The sequence below is a fragment of the Lolium rigidum genome, chromosome 4, assembly GCF_022539505.1.
Source record: "Lolium rigidum isolate FL_2022 chromosome 4, APGP_CSIRO_Lrig_0.1, whole genome shotgun sequence".
Taxonomy (NCBI): domain Eukaryota; kingdom Viridiplantae; phylum Streptophyta; class Magnoliopsida; order Poales; family Poaceae; genus Lolium; species Lolium rigidum.
In genome coordinates, this window is record NC_061511.1 from 51,253,836 (window position 1) to 51,269,118 (window position 15,283).

Below are 15,283 nucleotides of genomic sequence, written 5' to 3' on the forward strand. Positions count from 1 at the left end.
CGGCGGCCGCCACCCTGCGCTGTTCCAGCTCGGCGTCGACCGCCGCATGGGCATCCCGCTCCTCCTTTGCTTCCTTCTCCGCTTCAGCCAGGGCCTCGGTGTCCCTGATCGGGTCGAGGAGGTCGGTGCTGTCGTCGGAGTAGAACTTCTCGTCGGAGCTCGAGGCCAGGGGAGGTGGAGTGGGAGGTGGAGGTGGAGGTGGAGACGCGACAGCCTGGCCGCTGCCGGCGCTGCTCATGGTGGCTCCGGTGGAGGCTGAGCGGCAGCGGCGGTATGGTAGAGGTTGTGCGGCGGCTAGGCTTTTGTGGGGAGGAGATGAGATGCTCGCGCCCCTGTTTATATAGATCGGAGGCAGGGCGACGGCCGTGGCACGCGTGACATCGCCATTACTTCGTGCGCAAAGGTAGGCGGCGGCCGCGCCACGCGAGGCATCGCCATTTACGCGGCCGCAGACTGTCGAAGCGACGCCTCGGTGCCAGTACTAGCGGAGAAGACGCATCGAAGCTCGGTCATTGCCAGGCGGGCCAGACGAAACGTCCGCCTGATGCGAGCATACACTTTGCGCCTTGGTTTGAGATCTTTTTTCTGTTGACAAACTAGTTTAAGATCTTCTTTGTAAACTGTATTCTCACCACTCTACCAAAGAAGTCCACGGTAACATTGTGAAGAAACAGGCCGTTGTTGCGTAACGTGCGGACTGTGTGTCGGTGTCGGTGCGACCGCGGCGGGTGAGTCGGTGGCCGGTCAGTCAGTTGCGATGTCGCCTGAACGTGAAGGTGATATGGTAGGGATATGCGTCGGTGCGTACGTTTGTGTTTTTCTTCCAGGTTACGTTCAGACGACGTGTTGCCACGTGTTCACTTTACGTGACATCCCATGGTTTGACTTGACTCAATTGCTGCCTGATTCGCTAGCTGTTGCTGCCTGGACTGCAGCCAAAGTCAGTTGACTACTATTCTACTCCACACTCTCCAAGCTTTACCTGTACTACTTCAGTTGACTACTACTCTACACTTCAAGCTCTTAGCTGTACGCCTGTATACGTCTTGATGCACGTCACAACTTTTGACTTTACAAAACAGAGTAGTACTCCGTAGTATATCCAGGAGTATATTACCTTTTGCTTGCGCCGACAGTCAATTGTGTAGTTATTACAAGGATATTTTAGCAGCGCAATTCACATATACAACAGAATTTGCTAAAATTGTACACGCAAAAGTGCTTACATGACATGTTGCAAAATAACTTAGTATGTGTAAACCGTAAAATCATTTAAATGCTTTTGAAATTTAAAAATTCATTGGACTATTTTTGAATAATATCTAGAACTTTCATAAAATCAGTGGAATATGTTGAAGGCTTTGTACTAAAAAGTTAACCGAGTGATATATTCCTTTGTAATTTTTGTTTCTTTGTAGAGAAGGGAATAAAGGAAGGAATGCATAGCAATACCTGTATATCACAAGTGCACGGTCCGAATCTCCAGTCGAGATGGACACGGTAGATTCTTTTTCTTTTCAAGTGGCGATGGAGTTTCCTTTGCTCATTGGGCACAGCTATATCGTTGGCTACCAAAACAGAGACAAAGTCAGGTGCAGACCCCTCCCAGCCAGTGCATGCATCATCGAAGATTGAAAAGAGCTAATGCAGCTGGAACGGATTTCCTTCAGAATAGTCGACAGATCATAGTTCTTAACTTCAGGGCTGAGACTAAAGTCTGAGAATCAAACTAAAAAATCACTCGGTTTAAGCCAAGTGCAGTCGCTCCTTCTGTTTTGATGCCGCCAAGCACGCTTCCGTCTCGGCCTGGATTCTTTGCCGGCACAAACCGTACATGTTAAGAAATGACCTTTCACCAACGGATCCAACTGCCTAGAAATCTTTTATGTTCACAACGTCTATATACACTGTCTAGAGAGCATAAGTGAAAATTTTCATTATGAGAGAGCACAATTTCTCTACAGATGTGCCAACATTTGCCAATTTTTTACACACAGAGATGCTTACATGGCATGCTGTAAATTTACATGTATGGCTGACGAGAAGTGCAAACCCTTCTCTCCGCTCCTCTGTAAGCCCGGTGGGGAAAAAAGACAATACGATTATAACATGTCTTTGAATAAAACCATGATGCTACTTATGCTAGTACAACATCGCCGCCATCATCTACAACCTGCAAGGGCTGCTGCCGCAATTTTACTTCGAACTCCTCCAAGTACTCTCTGCTATTCAGCTCCGTCAGCCTGCAACGACAGTCGACAACACGTCAAAAATTCAGAACAGGAGCTGCTGATTCATTCAGCCTGCTAAAGCACACACACACACTATCGCATTTCCCATTACCTGCTGATCGTACGGTCTTTGGCGAATCCGAGCTCGTTGTCCACACACAAGTCAGGATTATCGCTCTTGCTCGAGCGTGAAGACCTTGGCGAGCTTCTCTGTGCTTCGGCGACCGTCACTATGTTCTCAAACAGCTCTATCGGTCTGGCCTCAGCTGTGCATAATAGCCTCGCCTTGTTCTCGTACATGACCTGGGAAACCATTTGTGCCGTTAGAGTTCAAGATTATTTGTGCTGCCAGTAATATAGTGCAGTCTACTGTTAGCAGAGAGTTTCACATGCTGTGTAAATTTATTCAGATCATCAACATTAAAAAAATAATATTTTACTACAATGAACCTTTTTTTATGTATAATCAGATCTAAATTAGATTCAGGAGAATGCATTACTACTAAGGAAAGAGTATATCAGCCACCCATGTACGGTTCAAATCATCAAGATATCTAGTTCAAAAGTAAAACAACGGAGGAATGACTAAACATGGGGATAAGGTAAACTAAAATATAAATGATGACAGAGTGAGGTTAGATGAAACATACGTCGACTAATGTGACAAACCGATACGCTGCTGCTCTGTTGTGAAATCCAAACTTAGGGACACCGTCAACCGCGAGGGTGTGAAACCGTTCTGTGCATTAATATTTTTGTATCAGTTAAATCAAATCAAGAGTAGCATTTTATGATCCCTAACTGTAGAAACTGCACTGAACCAATACACTTACTGAACAGCCCAAAATAGTCTGCTGCACCAATAGGCCTGTCACAAAGATCTTCAAACGTGAAATATGCACATCCATTTGCTCCTAGTGGAACCTGCATAGCCAAGGTTCAGTAATTAGTGTTTGAATGAAACAAAAGTAGCCCCACTGAATATAGTATGTAGCTTCCAGGACCTGCAATTTCCGTCCCATCACGACTTCGACTGTTTGAGGAGTAGGTTCCTCATCTCCAACTAGAGATTGGAATTTCTCTTTAAGAACAGTACTGCATTGGTCTCCAACAAAGTAGAAACCTTCTTCAGCCTGCTCATAAATACCAGAGTGAAGATGTCATAAAATGGGAAATCGAAACAATAAGACACCAAGTAACTTGCAAAAGTAGGCAACATACCGAACCCAGCTGACGATAGTCTACTGCAGAGCCAATGGGGTGCGCAATGCACCTGTCCTGGAGCGATCCCCAAAATTAACATGAGCATACTACCAGATTAAACTTCAGATAGCAGCTAAATTGAAAAATAAAACAGTACGTACTTTCAAGGTTGCAATGAACGGTAAAAAAAGGTTTCGCTGCAAGCCACCTTCGTATAGCTGCTCTGGAGGACGATTAGAGGTCGAAACTAGGATCTGAACAAAAATAGCCATGCAAAAGAATCAGCATGAGGTATTCTTGTGCGAACAAGAAGGTCATTTCGGTGCCATTAATAAAAGGAAATGCAGGGGTGAGGGGTCACATACAACGCCTTTGCTGAACAAATGTTTGAACAGCCGGTTCAATAACATAGCATCAGCAACATCAGTTACCTGTATGGTTTGTTTAAGATATGTTAGAAAGCAGGTATAATGATACATCATGACACAAATACAATATTGCCATAATAAGGATAAGGATAATAAGCATACCATAAACTCATCAAGACATAATATTATCGCTTCATCTGAAATCTCAGCTGCTACCATATCAAGGGGATCTGAAACACCTTTATGCATCTGCATATAGATGGATGTTTATGAAGAAATCAACTTAACAAGACTGAAGAAGAAAGCTGCACATCCTACAATAAAAAAGAATACCTGCAGACGACTATGTACATTCAACATGAAATCATGAAAGTGAATACGTTTCTTCCTCCAATTAGCTGGCCTGCCAAGAAGTAGTACCGTTAGGATAGCATCGGATTATTGAAGAAAAAATATCTTATGCAAGTCCCAACTGATTGTCTAATTACTACCACAAAGCTGAAGGACAAAAGGAAATCAGAATTAATTTTTTCAGCCAACTGAGTTATGCTGATTATTAGCATGTCACTGTAGATTCCCAACTGTTGGAAGTTGGAACTCTAACAGTAAATGGAGCTAATAGCTTGTCAACAGCTTTTAGGCAAATCTCAAAATAACCGAAAAGAATTAGGTACACTATTTGACTATTGCAAATACTCCACCCAAGCCTTTCTTAACCATATACACTGAATACAAAACTGTTGCATATAATCAATAAAGGTTTCCATGTTAATTCTAGAATGTCAAGCCTCACCGATTACCATTAACAATTCCCTCATGTGCAACTCACTGTGAATGATTTCAGGTTGACTTATTTAGCTTAACTCCTCTCATAAGGTTCTGACAAATCTTTTACTCACAAAAGCAGAAGGTTCTGGTTTGGTGAACAAGAAACAATATAGCCTCAACTAAACTAAAACAATTCAGCCTTTTTTAACACGGTCTTCTATGAACATACACAAAAATACTTCGCTTGATGTTTAATCATTTGATTCATTTCTATAATTGGCAAGCCCCACTGATTCCCATTAGTACTTCTCTTATTATTCAAGGGCCCAAGAACTGCAACTCATAGTGAGTGGTTTTCAACCAACTACAAGTTTTTTTCCCCGAGAATGGACCAACTACATGTTTGGAAGAGTTATTTGGACAATTCTCCCAAACTTTTTTTTATATGATCGAGGCCAAGGGCTACCTACAATGCACTAGCTAAGCTCAAAGTAGAGTACATGTGCGAGCTGCAGATTAGAATCAAGAACAAAATGTATGCACTAAAGAGTTATCTCACATGTTCTCCTTGACAGTATTAAAAAGTAACATCGAGAAATTTCAACAAATATGTAGGTGTTGCATCTTTATGTATCTACTAGACTACTAGTGCGTGGTATCACTATAATAAAGTAAAAACTGCATAAATCTGAAGCATCTAAAGCTCTCGAGAGCTTAAAACGTTGATAGTAGCATCAGTATGGACAGCTAACTTCATGAAAGAAAAGGAATTCAATGATGTTACTCGCATGGATTACATGCCATCAGTCTTACGACATGTGGAGAACATAAATAGCCAAAAAGGATAACTGAGCACTGTATTGTTGCAATATGATTGTGATATGAATGCATTCATGTAAACCAATCTAAGGAAAGAACACTAAATATATTTCTGAACTGACAGACCTCCGTGAATTTGTCTAGTGGCATGTTCAGTAGTATGTCCTTGTGTAGTTGTGTGCATTATGAAATTCGTAATCCTTAACTCAAACCAGCACGAAGGAAGTCCCAAAATTTTATAGATTCACTTACAGTTGTTCATAGAAGAGGTCCATAAGCATTGTCTTCCCTGTACCGACCCCTCCATATAGATACAACCCCTTTACAGGTGCATGGCTAGTAGGCGGAGCCATGATACGAGACCATAGCCATCTACTCCTGTTAAACAGAAACCAGTAAGGTTATGATAACTGGATCAGTCCCTTGCCATGTGAAATCAGTGCTTTCAAACTGCTCTTACCTTCCAGATTTCTCGGATGACTGGTATCTATCCAACTGGCAGGCTTCTTCATTCTCTACAAGATCCTCGTAAAGCCTTTGTAATTGCTGAATCGTGTCGACCTGCACCAATTGGTAAAACATAAGAAAAATCTCAAACAAAGCGTTTAAGGAAGCCATCCAAGAAAAAAAAATCGACCAGGACCAATTCAACAACCTGAAAGCTATCACCATCCACAAGCTCCCCTGATGCAATTCTCTTCTCATATTCCGCCATTGGACCACTTTGTGGAACATCTGCCACAGTTCAGGAAAGTAATCAGGTCGATCAAATGCTCCCAACAGAAAATAAGGCTCCACGCATAGAAAAGGAAGAACACTGATACCTTTGACTGAATCAGCCGCTATGGTGGAGAACATGTTCCTCAGTATCTCCACGCCTGGACTCATAAATCTGGTAGCTTCATCATTACGACGTAATATTGTGCTGAGTGAACTGAGCGAACGGGATGTCGAACTACACAAGATCACGGCATTCTGCTGCCTGGTCACTCTGTTTACTGATGTGTGTCCTCCCTCTGCATGGTGCTTTGTGAGACGGCGAAGGTGCCGTAGCGAGCGAACTAGCGCTCTCATCTTGCACTGTCTAGGCAAACTTGGTAGGCAGAGTTGTGAAACCTACAATCACAGCAGAACTAGAATATATTAGCAAACTGTAGGTAGCTTCTCCTGAGATGAAATACTCAAACACAAGTGGAATAAGCTGGAAAGTAAATACTGATAGGGAGGGATCACGTGGTTTGGAATCTGGTAGAATTATTGGGAAAATGACTTGCAAAGGGTGGACAATAATAAAGAGAAATGCAACTAAGTCCAATGGACAAAAAGGAAAGGTTTCCGCGCCGATGGTTTCTCAGGTCCAACAGTGGATTTAGGAGAATCTCCTTTCTTTTCTAGCCAGTTGCTTTCTAAGTTCAACGAACTAGGATCAAATTGATCAGAAACAATGAATCCGCATCAATCAGCTTGGTAACTGCTATTATAGCCTTAAAGATGAAATATTTCGCCAGCAATCAGCATATTCCCGGACAAGGAGCTTGGAAAAGGGTGGCCAATAATAAAGAGAAATGCAATTAGTAAGTCCAATGGACAAAAAGAAAAGGTTTCCACGCCAATGGTTTCTTCCAACGGATTTAGGAGAGTCTCCTTTCTTTTCTAACCAGTCGCTTTCTAAGTGAAACGAACTAGGATCAAATTGATCAGAAACAGCTGAATCTGCATCATCAGCTAGGTAACTGATATTTATTTAGCCTTAAAGATGAAATATTTCGCCAGGAATCAGCAGATTCCCGGACAAGGAGCTTGGAAAAGGTTGGCCAATAATAAAGAGAAAATGCCACTTTCTAACTCCAATGGACCAAAAATAAAGCTTAAAACTTTCCGTGCCAATGTATCCAAAAGGATTCACAAGGAGAATCTTTAGACTTATCTTATCAGTGGCTTTTCAAGTTGAATGAATACAGAGAATACTCAAAAGTAAGCCAGCAAAGCAACAAACTAGGATGAAACTGACGCAGAAACACGACAAATCAGCTAGGTCAGTGATACGTATTAGCCTTAATAAGGTGGGACGTCTCGCCAAATTCCGGGAGGGAGCTGAAGGACAGTAAGCTCCATGACGGTGGGAGGATTATTCGAGATATAAATCTAGAAGGAAATCCCGAGTCCCGAGCATTTGGGAGCGACGAACAAATCAAGAATCGCGGGAAGGAGGATTTTGGCGCACCTAGCAAATCAAGGAAAGATCCAATCTTGGCGCCGCAGAAAAGCCGCCGCCCGTCCGTCCGTTCGTCCTCGCCGGCGCGGAGGAGAGGGATGCCTCTTTGTGGGGGCGCGCTGCCGTACCTGTTCACTCGTCCGGCGGCGTCGGCGGTCCGCGGCCTCCTCCGAAGACCTTCCCAATCGAATCGCGGCGGAAGAGAAAAACGTGAGCGAATAAGAAGAGGCTCGGTGGCAGTCAGGGAGCGCAATGAATAAACCGAGACGGCGACGAGTATTTACCTACGGACGGAGCAGTTAAGATGGACGAAGCCAAGACCGAATCGAATTTGGTCAGTGCAGCCAAGAACCCGGAACCGCGACGGCCAACCTCGCCGTGGCGTCGCCGCGTCGCCGCGTCGCCGAGGAAACTATTCCCGTCTGTCTGTCCGTCCGTCCCGAGTTCGAGGAGGCAGCGGGGAACGGACTCCGACTCCGCGTCGCCGGCGCCGAGGAGAAAAGAAAGATGGAAAGAAACAGGCGCAAGATGGGAATTGGGAACAGGATGAGAGGCGTGAGCTGGAATAGTGTTGGCGCCTGCGTGTTCCTTGGGATAAATAATCGCGTGCTGGACTCCTCCTCGTGCTCGTCACTTGGTCGCCGCCGTCAGGGTCGGAACTCGGAAGCCGCGCGCGCCACACTACTTGCTCTGGTTTTCCAGAGTGGAATTGGTGAACAAGGGGATAATTGTTACCGCTAAATTAGTTTCCACCATGTCTAATCAGCGGTTGACTGGTAATGTCTGGCATAAAGAATACTCCTGGGAAGAAGACCATATATCAGAACGAAGAACCAAACTGCTGCTCGTACCTTCTTCGTGCTTGGAGGTCCGGTCGAGCTAGTCGGAGACGAGGACGAACGAAGGCGGCTCGCGCGGGGAGAAGGTATGGCTAGAGCGAATCTGACCAGTGCGACAGCAAAATAAACACGAACCGGGACCAACCATAGGCATGTACGTACACATCACCAGTTTAGGTATATACTCCTGATTACAATATCGTGGATCACGTTTGTCAGCACACCCACGACATGACAGACACCCACCATTATACTAGTGCATTGTGCATAGTGCATAGTATGTCCTGTCAGCTTTGCCGTGTCACTCATCGCACTAGCGCTACTTCACCTAATCTATCTATACCCATCTAAAATAATTTTAGCTAGGAGGCTTGAGCGGAGCGTGACTTTAAATTAACGAAGTTATTAATAGTCTAGGAAATACATAAGGCTACACACCGTAACACAACGCCACACACCACAACGTGCCATCGGCTGAGCAATGCCAGCGAGAATACATAGACACACAAAAGGTGTTGATGAACAACTTACAACATGACATACAACAATAGAACAGAGAACCAACTTATAGTTGTCGATGCTCTGGACTACGAACGAAGCACCATGGGAGGTCGAAGACGATCGTCAGGGAGAAACTCCAACGAGCGAGGTCGAACACTCCAACATCTACTAGGACGAGTGAGCCATCACCTGACCAACCTCCTCCATGACCGAAGAGGGCCCCCCTGCCCTCTCGCCCTGGCTCAGAGGCCGCCGAACCGTTGACCATGGGGATGCTCACCCTAGAGTAGAGGAAAGGACCACTGATCAAGATGCTGAAAAGGCCAAACATTAAACCTGCCACCGCGCGGCACAAAGCCAACCTTGTAAAGCCTTGCCGTCGAACATGGAGTCAAACACGAGGAGAGGAAGCTGCTTGGGGAAGCCGTTGATGAAGAAGGTGTAAAGAAGGAGAGCCACTGCCACGTCGTCGAGTGTCAGAACAGAGCCTGCAAGAAGCGTCGTGCTCACGTCGTCCTAACACGCCGCTACAATCGGGGGAGGGGAACACTTCCCCTCACTGCCTAGGCATGAGGGCACCGATCCTCCCGTGAGTGAGCGCAAGGGGTTGTCGAGAACACCCAAAGAGGATGTAGGGGACCTAACCCAATACTAGCAGCGCCACCATCATGGCTCCAACCTTGGCACCGACAACCCGAACCAGAGCACGCCCACTACCATCTCACCCAAAGCACCACAAAAGAATCATTGGCACGCATGAAGCTCATCTCTCCAAAGTTTATGTTTCTCTACCCGCAACTTTGGGAGTGGTGTAAATAGGGGGTGCCATTTCGTCGGCGAGAGATGACCGAATTCTTCTCGCAGGATTTTCCGAATGCGGTGAACTCCCACCATCTCTCTCTTGCACGAGCTTGGCGTAAAATTTTCCTAGCGAGCGTGAGAACAGGTTGGCTCACCAGAGACGGCTGAACTGAGCGTGCCTTCTCATATAGGTTCTGGGCTTCTTTAATAAATATGCACTGCATGAAAAAAATTCGCCATGTGCAACGAAACGAGCGAGTTCCTTCTCCCTTGATTCGAGAAATGACTCCGCCAGAAACCATACATGTGGCAAATGATTTCCAACCCAATTATTTTCCATGTAGACACGGTGTCATGTTCCCAACATCCATCTAAAGATTGTGAACAGTAGAGGGCTTGAAGAGGGATGTGCGATCAGTGGCGGACCCATGATCAAGGAGCGTTCCGAGCCACCTTCAGTGATAGAGTAGCTATGTAGACTTAGGGCGCGTTTGGTTGCCTGAGCCGATTTCTTGCATCACTGGCGCAGCGGGAAGGAGCCCCCTGCGTGTCCAAGACGGGCCATGGGCCATAAAAGGGACTTTGTTTGGTGGCCTGCACGGAGATTTTTTTGGCCCCGTGGAGATTTGGGCTCTGCCCATTTGGTTGGTCGGTTTTCAGGCCTTGTAGCAGCCCAGAACGGCGCACCTGCTGTTTGGTTGCAACACATAATCCGGTTCTGGTAACCTCTTCCCTTCAGTGGTGAGGTTACCAGCGATCAACATCACAAGTAAGAACACAATCATAGAGGAAAGATAAATTAGTAGTGATCATAGATTACACAAGTTCACGGCACAACAATTTTCAGACACGATTTTAGTTTTGGACACGACAAACAGGATCATAGTTCAACACTACATATGAGCAGCAACTAGACAGGACATGGTACCAGGTTAGCTTCAGACATGGTGCTTGGAGACGACGCACCTGGTGTCATCGCCATGGTACGGGCACCTTGTCACCACCTTAGTGCAGGTGTGGTTGAAGATGACCACATTGTACTCCAAGGAGGACACCCTTCTGAAGGTGACGAACTGGCCTACCTTGAGTTGATGGGCGACGGCGAAGGCCGACTATCTCTGGTTGATGAATGTGTCATCGCCTTCTATCCTCGTAGTCATCCTCCAGTTGCATCCGGTGTTGGTGGTGACGATGATGTTGGAAGGGATGTCTCCGAACCACTTGACGAAAGCTTTAGGGATGATGAGGCGACCGAAGGTGGGTTTGAAGATGATCTTGAGGAAGTGGTACGGCCCTGGCTCGTCGTGGAAGTGGCCGACCTTGGCCGGCCTTCCACGACGCTTCTTCGCAGGTCCTTCGCCGGGAACCTCACCAGGCGACCCAAGCACGATCTTCTCACTCTGCCAGAAGAACACAAGCAATTAGTAACAGATGCGTGCTCACAGGTAGTGTAGATGAAAACGGCCATTGATAACAGTTGTTAGGCCTCATACAGTTGCTCACACGGAAGGCATATGGAGTGGCCACAAACTAAGTGTACTGTGCTACGACAGTGGCACACTATTATCACCATATTTTGGCCAAATCAGGAGATGGGCCGTAATTGAGATGGGCTTGAAGGATATACACGTGGAGCGTCTCTGAAGCGGCCTTGTGCGAAGAGTTTGGGCTAGATTGCCCGTGTATCTGTAAATTATAGTAGATTGCATCTTAGTTTAGAATTAGAAGATAGAGTTTAACCCGTGCACGGTTAGGTGCACGCCCGAATTAGAAAGTCCCTTGGACTATAAATATGTACCTAGGGTTATTGAGAAAGGAGGACAATCACGTTCACAACAAACACAAACCAGGCGCATCGCCACCCCTTGTTTCGAGGGTTTCTTCCGGGTAAGCATCATGCTGCCTAGATCGCATCTTGCGATCTAGGCAGCGTACGTTTATTCGTTTATCTTGTGTTACTCGTGCTGAAGCGTTGTTGATGGCGAGTAACACTACTTATCATAGATGTTTTGGGGCTTGCATTGGTGCTTTTCTTACACATATCTGCTTAGCTATGCCGTCCCTCGATATCTAGCTGCCCTTATACCTATCTAGGTGTAAGGGCAGCATCTTGCTTGTTCATCGTTTAGTAGATCCAATCTGTTATAGTTGCTCCTTGTTCTTTCAAGGATTAGTTTAATATCCGTATGGTTAGGCCTTGCAAACGGGTTGAACGATCCGGTAGTGCGTAAGGTATAGTTTGCTAGCTCTAAGAGGGATTGTTCCGGGAAATTAACTTAATGTTGGTTTTTAGGCCTCTTTTACGGTTAGCTTTCTATCATCTTTCGTGTCTATTAGGCTCAGCTACGCGTAGGATGTTCCGATCATACGGTGAAAACCCTAAACTGTCGTGGATTGGTTTAACTTTGTGTTGATCAAGCAGGAGCCCCATGTCATCGTAAACCAAACGTGAATCATGGGGCGATCGGCTCTTTGAGCCGATCCACAGGGCAACCTGGGAGCCGATCGGGCTCGTATTTAATGTTTACGTGTCTACCATGCAGGAGACTAATCGAAGCAATCCAACACCTTCCTGACCAGGTATAGGTCAGGTGGCACGCCCTTGCAACCGCCGGGACGTGTGCCGGAACATTGCGGGACGACGTCGAGGGACCAGGGCCCACCCAACAGTCTTGGCAGCCTCCCGGCTCTTCGTGTTGCTTAACCACTGCTCGCCGGTGGGTTTTGGCAGGTAACACATTCTGGCACGCCCGGTGGGACGATCTTCTACGACAACCACGTCAACACCTGCATCCGAGATGCCGGAAGAACAGCTCAAGTACGAAGATCTGCCTGCAGAGCACAAGAAGAAATATGATGATCTCAAGGCCATCTTTGAAGCCGATCTCATCGGCTCTTTTGAGAAAACCCGTTCGTATGGCATCAGATTCAAAGGGTTCAAACCCGAAGGCGTGCTTGAAGGGATAGATCTGTCTCTCCCTTCGGAGGACCGTACCAGAGCCCTGCGCCAGGAAATTAACTATGCTGTGGCTCATTCTCTACATCGGTATTCTGAGAGCCTGCTGAACACTCTTGAGCGAGTTGCGCTCCATGTGGTGCAAGAAATCATGAAGCATCAATATTCTCCGCCAGGACCTGCTCTAGGAACTCACCAGGGAGAAATAGCGTTCTACACTAGGCCACCACTGCCGTACACATTGGCAGCTCCACAGCAACAAGGTTCACCGGCGTACGTCGTCTACAAGGTTGGAGGTGATCCTGGCGATTACCAATTCCTGTATGAGCCGCCCAAGGAGATCCCGCATGGATACGTGTGCACATACGTGCCGGACTGCAACAACTGGACGCACGCAATTACAGCAGGAGGGATTGCCACAGCAGGAGGGATTGCTGGAGCAGGAGGGAGTTCTGGAGCAGATGCGGAGAAACAGGCGTTGCTAGCTAAATATGCCACCGGAACAAGTCATGAAAGCTCAACTGCTTTAGCTCCCACTGTGGATCAGATCAGTGCAATCTTGAGAGACCAGTTCGGCATCCTGCCGAAGAAGAGAACAATCGGCTATTCCAAGCCGTCTCCCAACGACTATGACCTGATCCCACTACCGCCTAAATATCGGCTCCCTGACTTCACAAAATTCAGTGGATCAGAAGGGTCTAGCTCAATCGAGCACGTGAGCCGATATTTGGCACAGTTGGGCATGGTCTCAGCATCAGACCAGCTACGTGTGAGGTTCTTTTCGCAATATCTCACGGGCCCAGCCTTTGGGTGGTACACCTCGTTGCCACCAGATTCAGTTCGGACGTGGAAGCAGCTGGAAGAGCAGTTCCACATACAATATCATTCGAAGCTATCGAAGCCGGCATTGCCGATCCGACTCGGAGTTCGGCGAGGCGAGGAGAGATAGTGTCCGAATACATTCAGCGTTTCAGGATCGTCAAGAACCGATGTTATTCGGTTCATTTGTCCGAGAAGGAAGCGGCCGAGCTGGCAATAGCAGGACTCTCAGCGCCGCTCAAGGATCTGACTTTCCAAGCAGACTACAATTCACTGGCGCACATGGTTCAGAAATTGACATCATATGAACAGCGCCACCCAGAATTGTACCAGGACAAGTTCAAGCGCGTTGCCCTGGTCGAGACGGAAGAAGATGAAGACTCGCGAGAAGATCGGGGAGGTCGCCGTAGCTGAATGGGCTCGGGGGCAGCACCGTGTTCTGCAAATGGGTGAAACAACCAGGGACTGCAAAAGGGTTTGACTTTGATTTAAGTAAAACGGAGCAGATTTTTGATTTGCTGCTGAAGGAAAAACAGCTGAAGTTACCTGAAGGCCACAAAATCCCTACGTTACAAGAGATGAACGGCAGGCCATACTGCAAATGGCATCACACGTTCACCCACGCCACCAATGACTGCAAAGTACTGCGCGGACAGATTCAAATGGCGATAGAACAAGGCCGATTACTTTTCAGTCAGTTTGCCATGAAAGTTGACACACATCCGTTTCCTGGCGTCAACATGGTAGATCTCAGTCACTGCTTAAGAAGCGAGCCAGGCTTCTCTTTTGATATCAACATGGCAGGACTTGTAGACCGCCATGGCAAGGATAAGCCAGAGAGCAGTCACTCCCGTGGCAAAGATAAAGCGGAGGCCGATCCACGAGACCGGCCCCAGCATGATAACAGACGATACTTGACTGAGGAAGAAGTGAGAAGCGTGCGGTATCAACGACCACTCTCCGCACATCTCCTTAACAAATATGAGCAGCAGTATGACCGACGTCGGCGCTACGACGTAGATGATGAGAGATATCGTCGGTCTGATGCAGATGACAGAAAGTATCGTCGATATGATAGAGACCACGAAGGGTATGAGCGACACGCTAGACGGAGGTCGAGAGAGCCAGAGGACATGGATAAGCATTGGAACTGTCCTTTCTTCAAACATTGCTGGGACTCAGGAATGAGCCGATTGCCTACAATCGAGAACTGCCCAGAATGTAAACGGCAGAGGAAGGGAACAAATGAAATTTCAGTGTTCAAGCGTCTAGGGCCTCTCCCACCTCAGAACAAACGAGCTGAGTCGTCTCAAGATGAAGACTTCGAGGAGTCAGATGAAGAAGAAGATAGGTATCACCGGCCAAGGTGGTGTCCTGATGGACTCAGCCATTCCCAGAAGCGTAGGGTGCAGCGGCTACGAAGCTTAGAGGAAGCCGAAGCTCAGTACTTATATACGTTGAGGAAAGCACGGCCCGATCTGGCCGTGAAAATTCAGCAAACATTGGAGACAGAGGCACGGCCACAGAAGAAAGTGTGGCGCCCCAAGCAGACAAGAGCCGATGCAGAGGCATCGGCTGATACAAACATGGTGTTCATACTCCCGTCAGAGTTTTGTGCTCTGAAGGACGAGGAGGTATCAGTAGCACAGTTTGACTGCGGTCCACGGCCAGTCATCTTTGAGAAGCCGCGAGATAGAAGCTACAGGCATTTGAAAGCCCTATACCTGAAAGGTTACATCAATGGGCAGCCTATCGGCAAGATG

The 15,283-nt window shown here is 47.0% G+C and overlaps 1 protein-coding gene across 2 annotated transcripts; it reads right to left on the reverse strand.

Moving 5' to 3' along the window:
- Positions 1–1,912: 1,912 nt before the first annotated feature.
- On the reverse strand, positions 1,913–8,674 carry LOC124708193 (AFG1-like ATPase). Of its 2 annotated transcripts, none has more exons than XM_047239879.1 (15): positions 8,456–8,674; positions 6,214–6,505; positions 6,045–6,124; positions 5,850–5,950; positions 5,642–5,767; positions 4,136–4,205; positions 3,965–4,051; positions 3,800–3,865; positions 3,596–3,688; positions 3,453–3,509; positions 3,236–3,364; positions 3,065–3,155; positions 2,882–2,970; positions 2,344–2,534; positions 1,913–2,243 (listed from the first exon to the last, which is right to left on the reverse strand). In XM_047239879.1, the coding sequence occupies exons 2-15, from the start codon at positions 6,461–6,463 to the stop codon at positions 2,138–2,140; spliced, it is 1,536 nt and encodes a 511-aa protein (XP_047095835.1). In that variant the 5' UTR covers positions 6,464–6,505; positions 8,456–8,674; the 3' UTR covers positions 1,913–2,137. The 2 variants fall into 2 exon arrangements, with proteins under 2 accessions (XP_047095835.1, XP_047095836.1); XM_047239880.1 differs by lacking the exon at positions 8,456–8,674 and adding an exon at positions 7,614–7,722.
- Between the last annotated feature and the right edge of the window lie 6,609 nt (positions 8,675–15,283).

Excerpts from the sequence above, each read along its gene's own strand:
- LOC124708193 (XM_047239879.1), bottom strand. The coding sequence starts at position 6,463 with ATGAGAGCGCTAGTTCGCTCGCTACGGCACCTTCGCCGTCTCACAAAG. Across the intron at positions 2,535-2,881 it reads GGTTTGTCACATTAGTCGAC|GTCATGTACGAGAACAAGGC; the intron begins GTATGTTTCATC and ends ATGGTTTCCCAG. Across the intron at positions 2,244-2,343 it reads AAAGACCGTACGATCAGCAG|GCTGACGGAGCTGAATAGCA; the intron begins GTAATGGGAAAT and ends CTGTCGTTGCAG.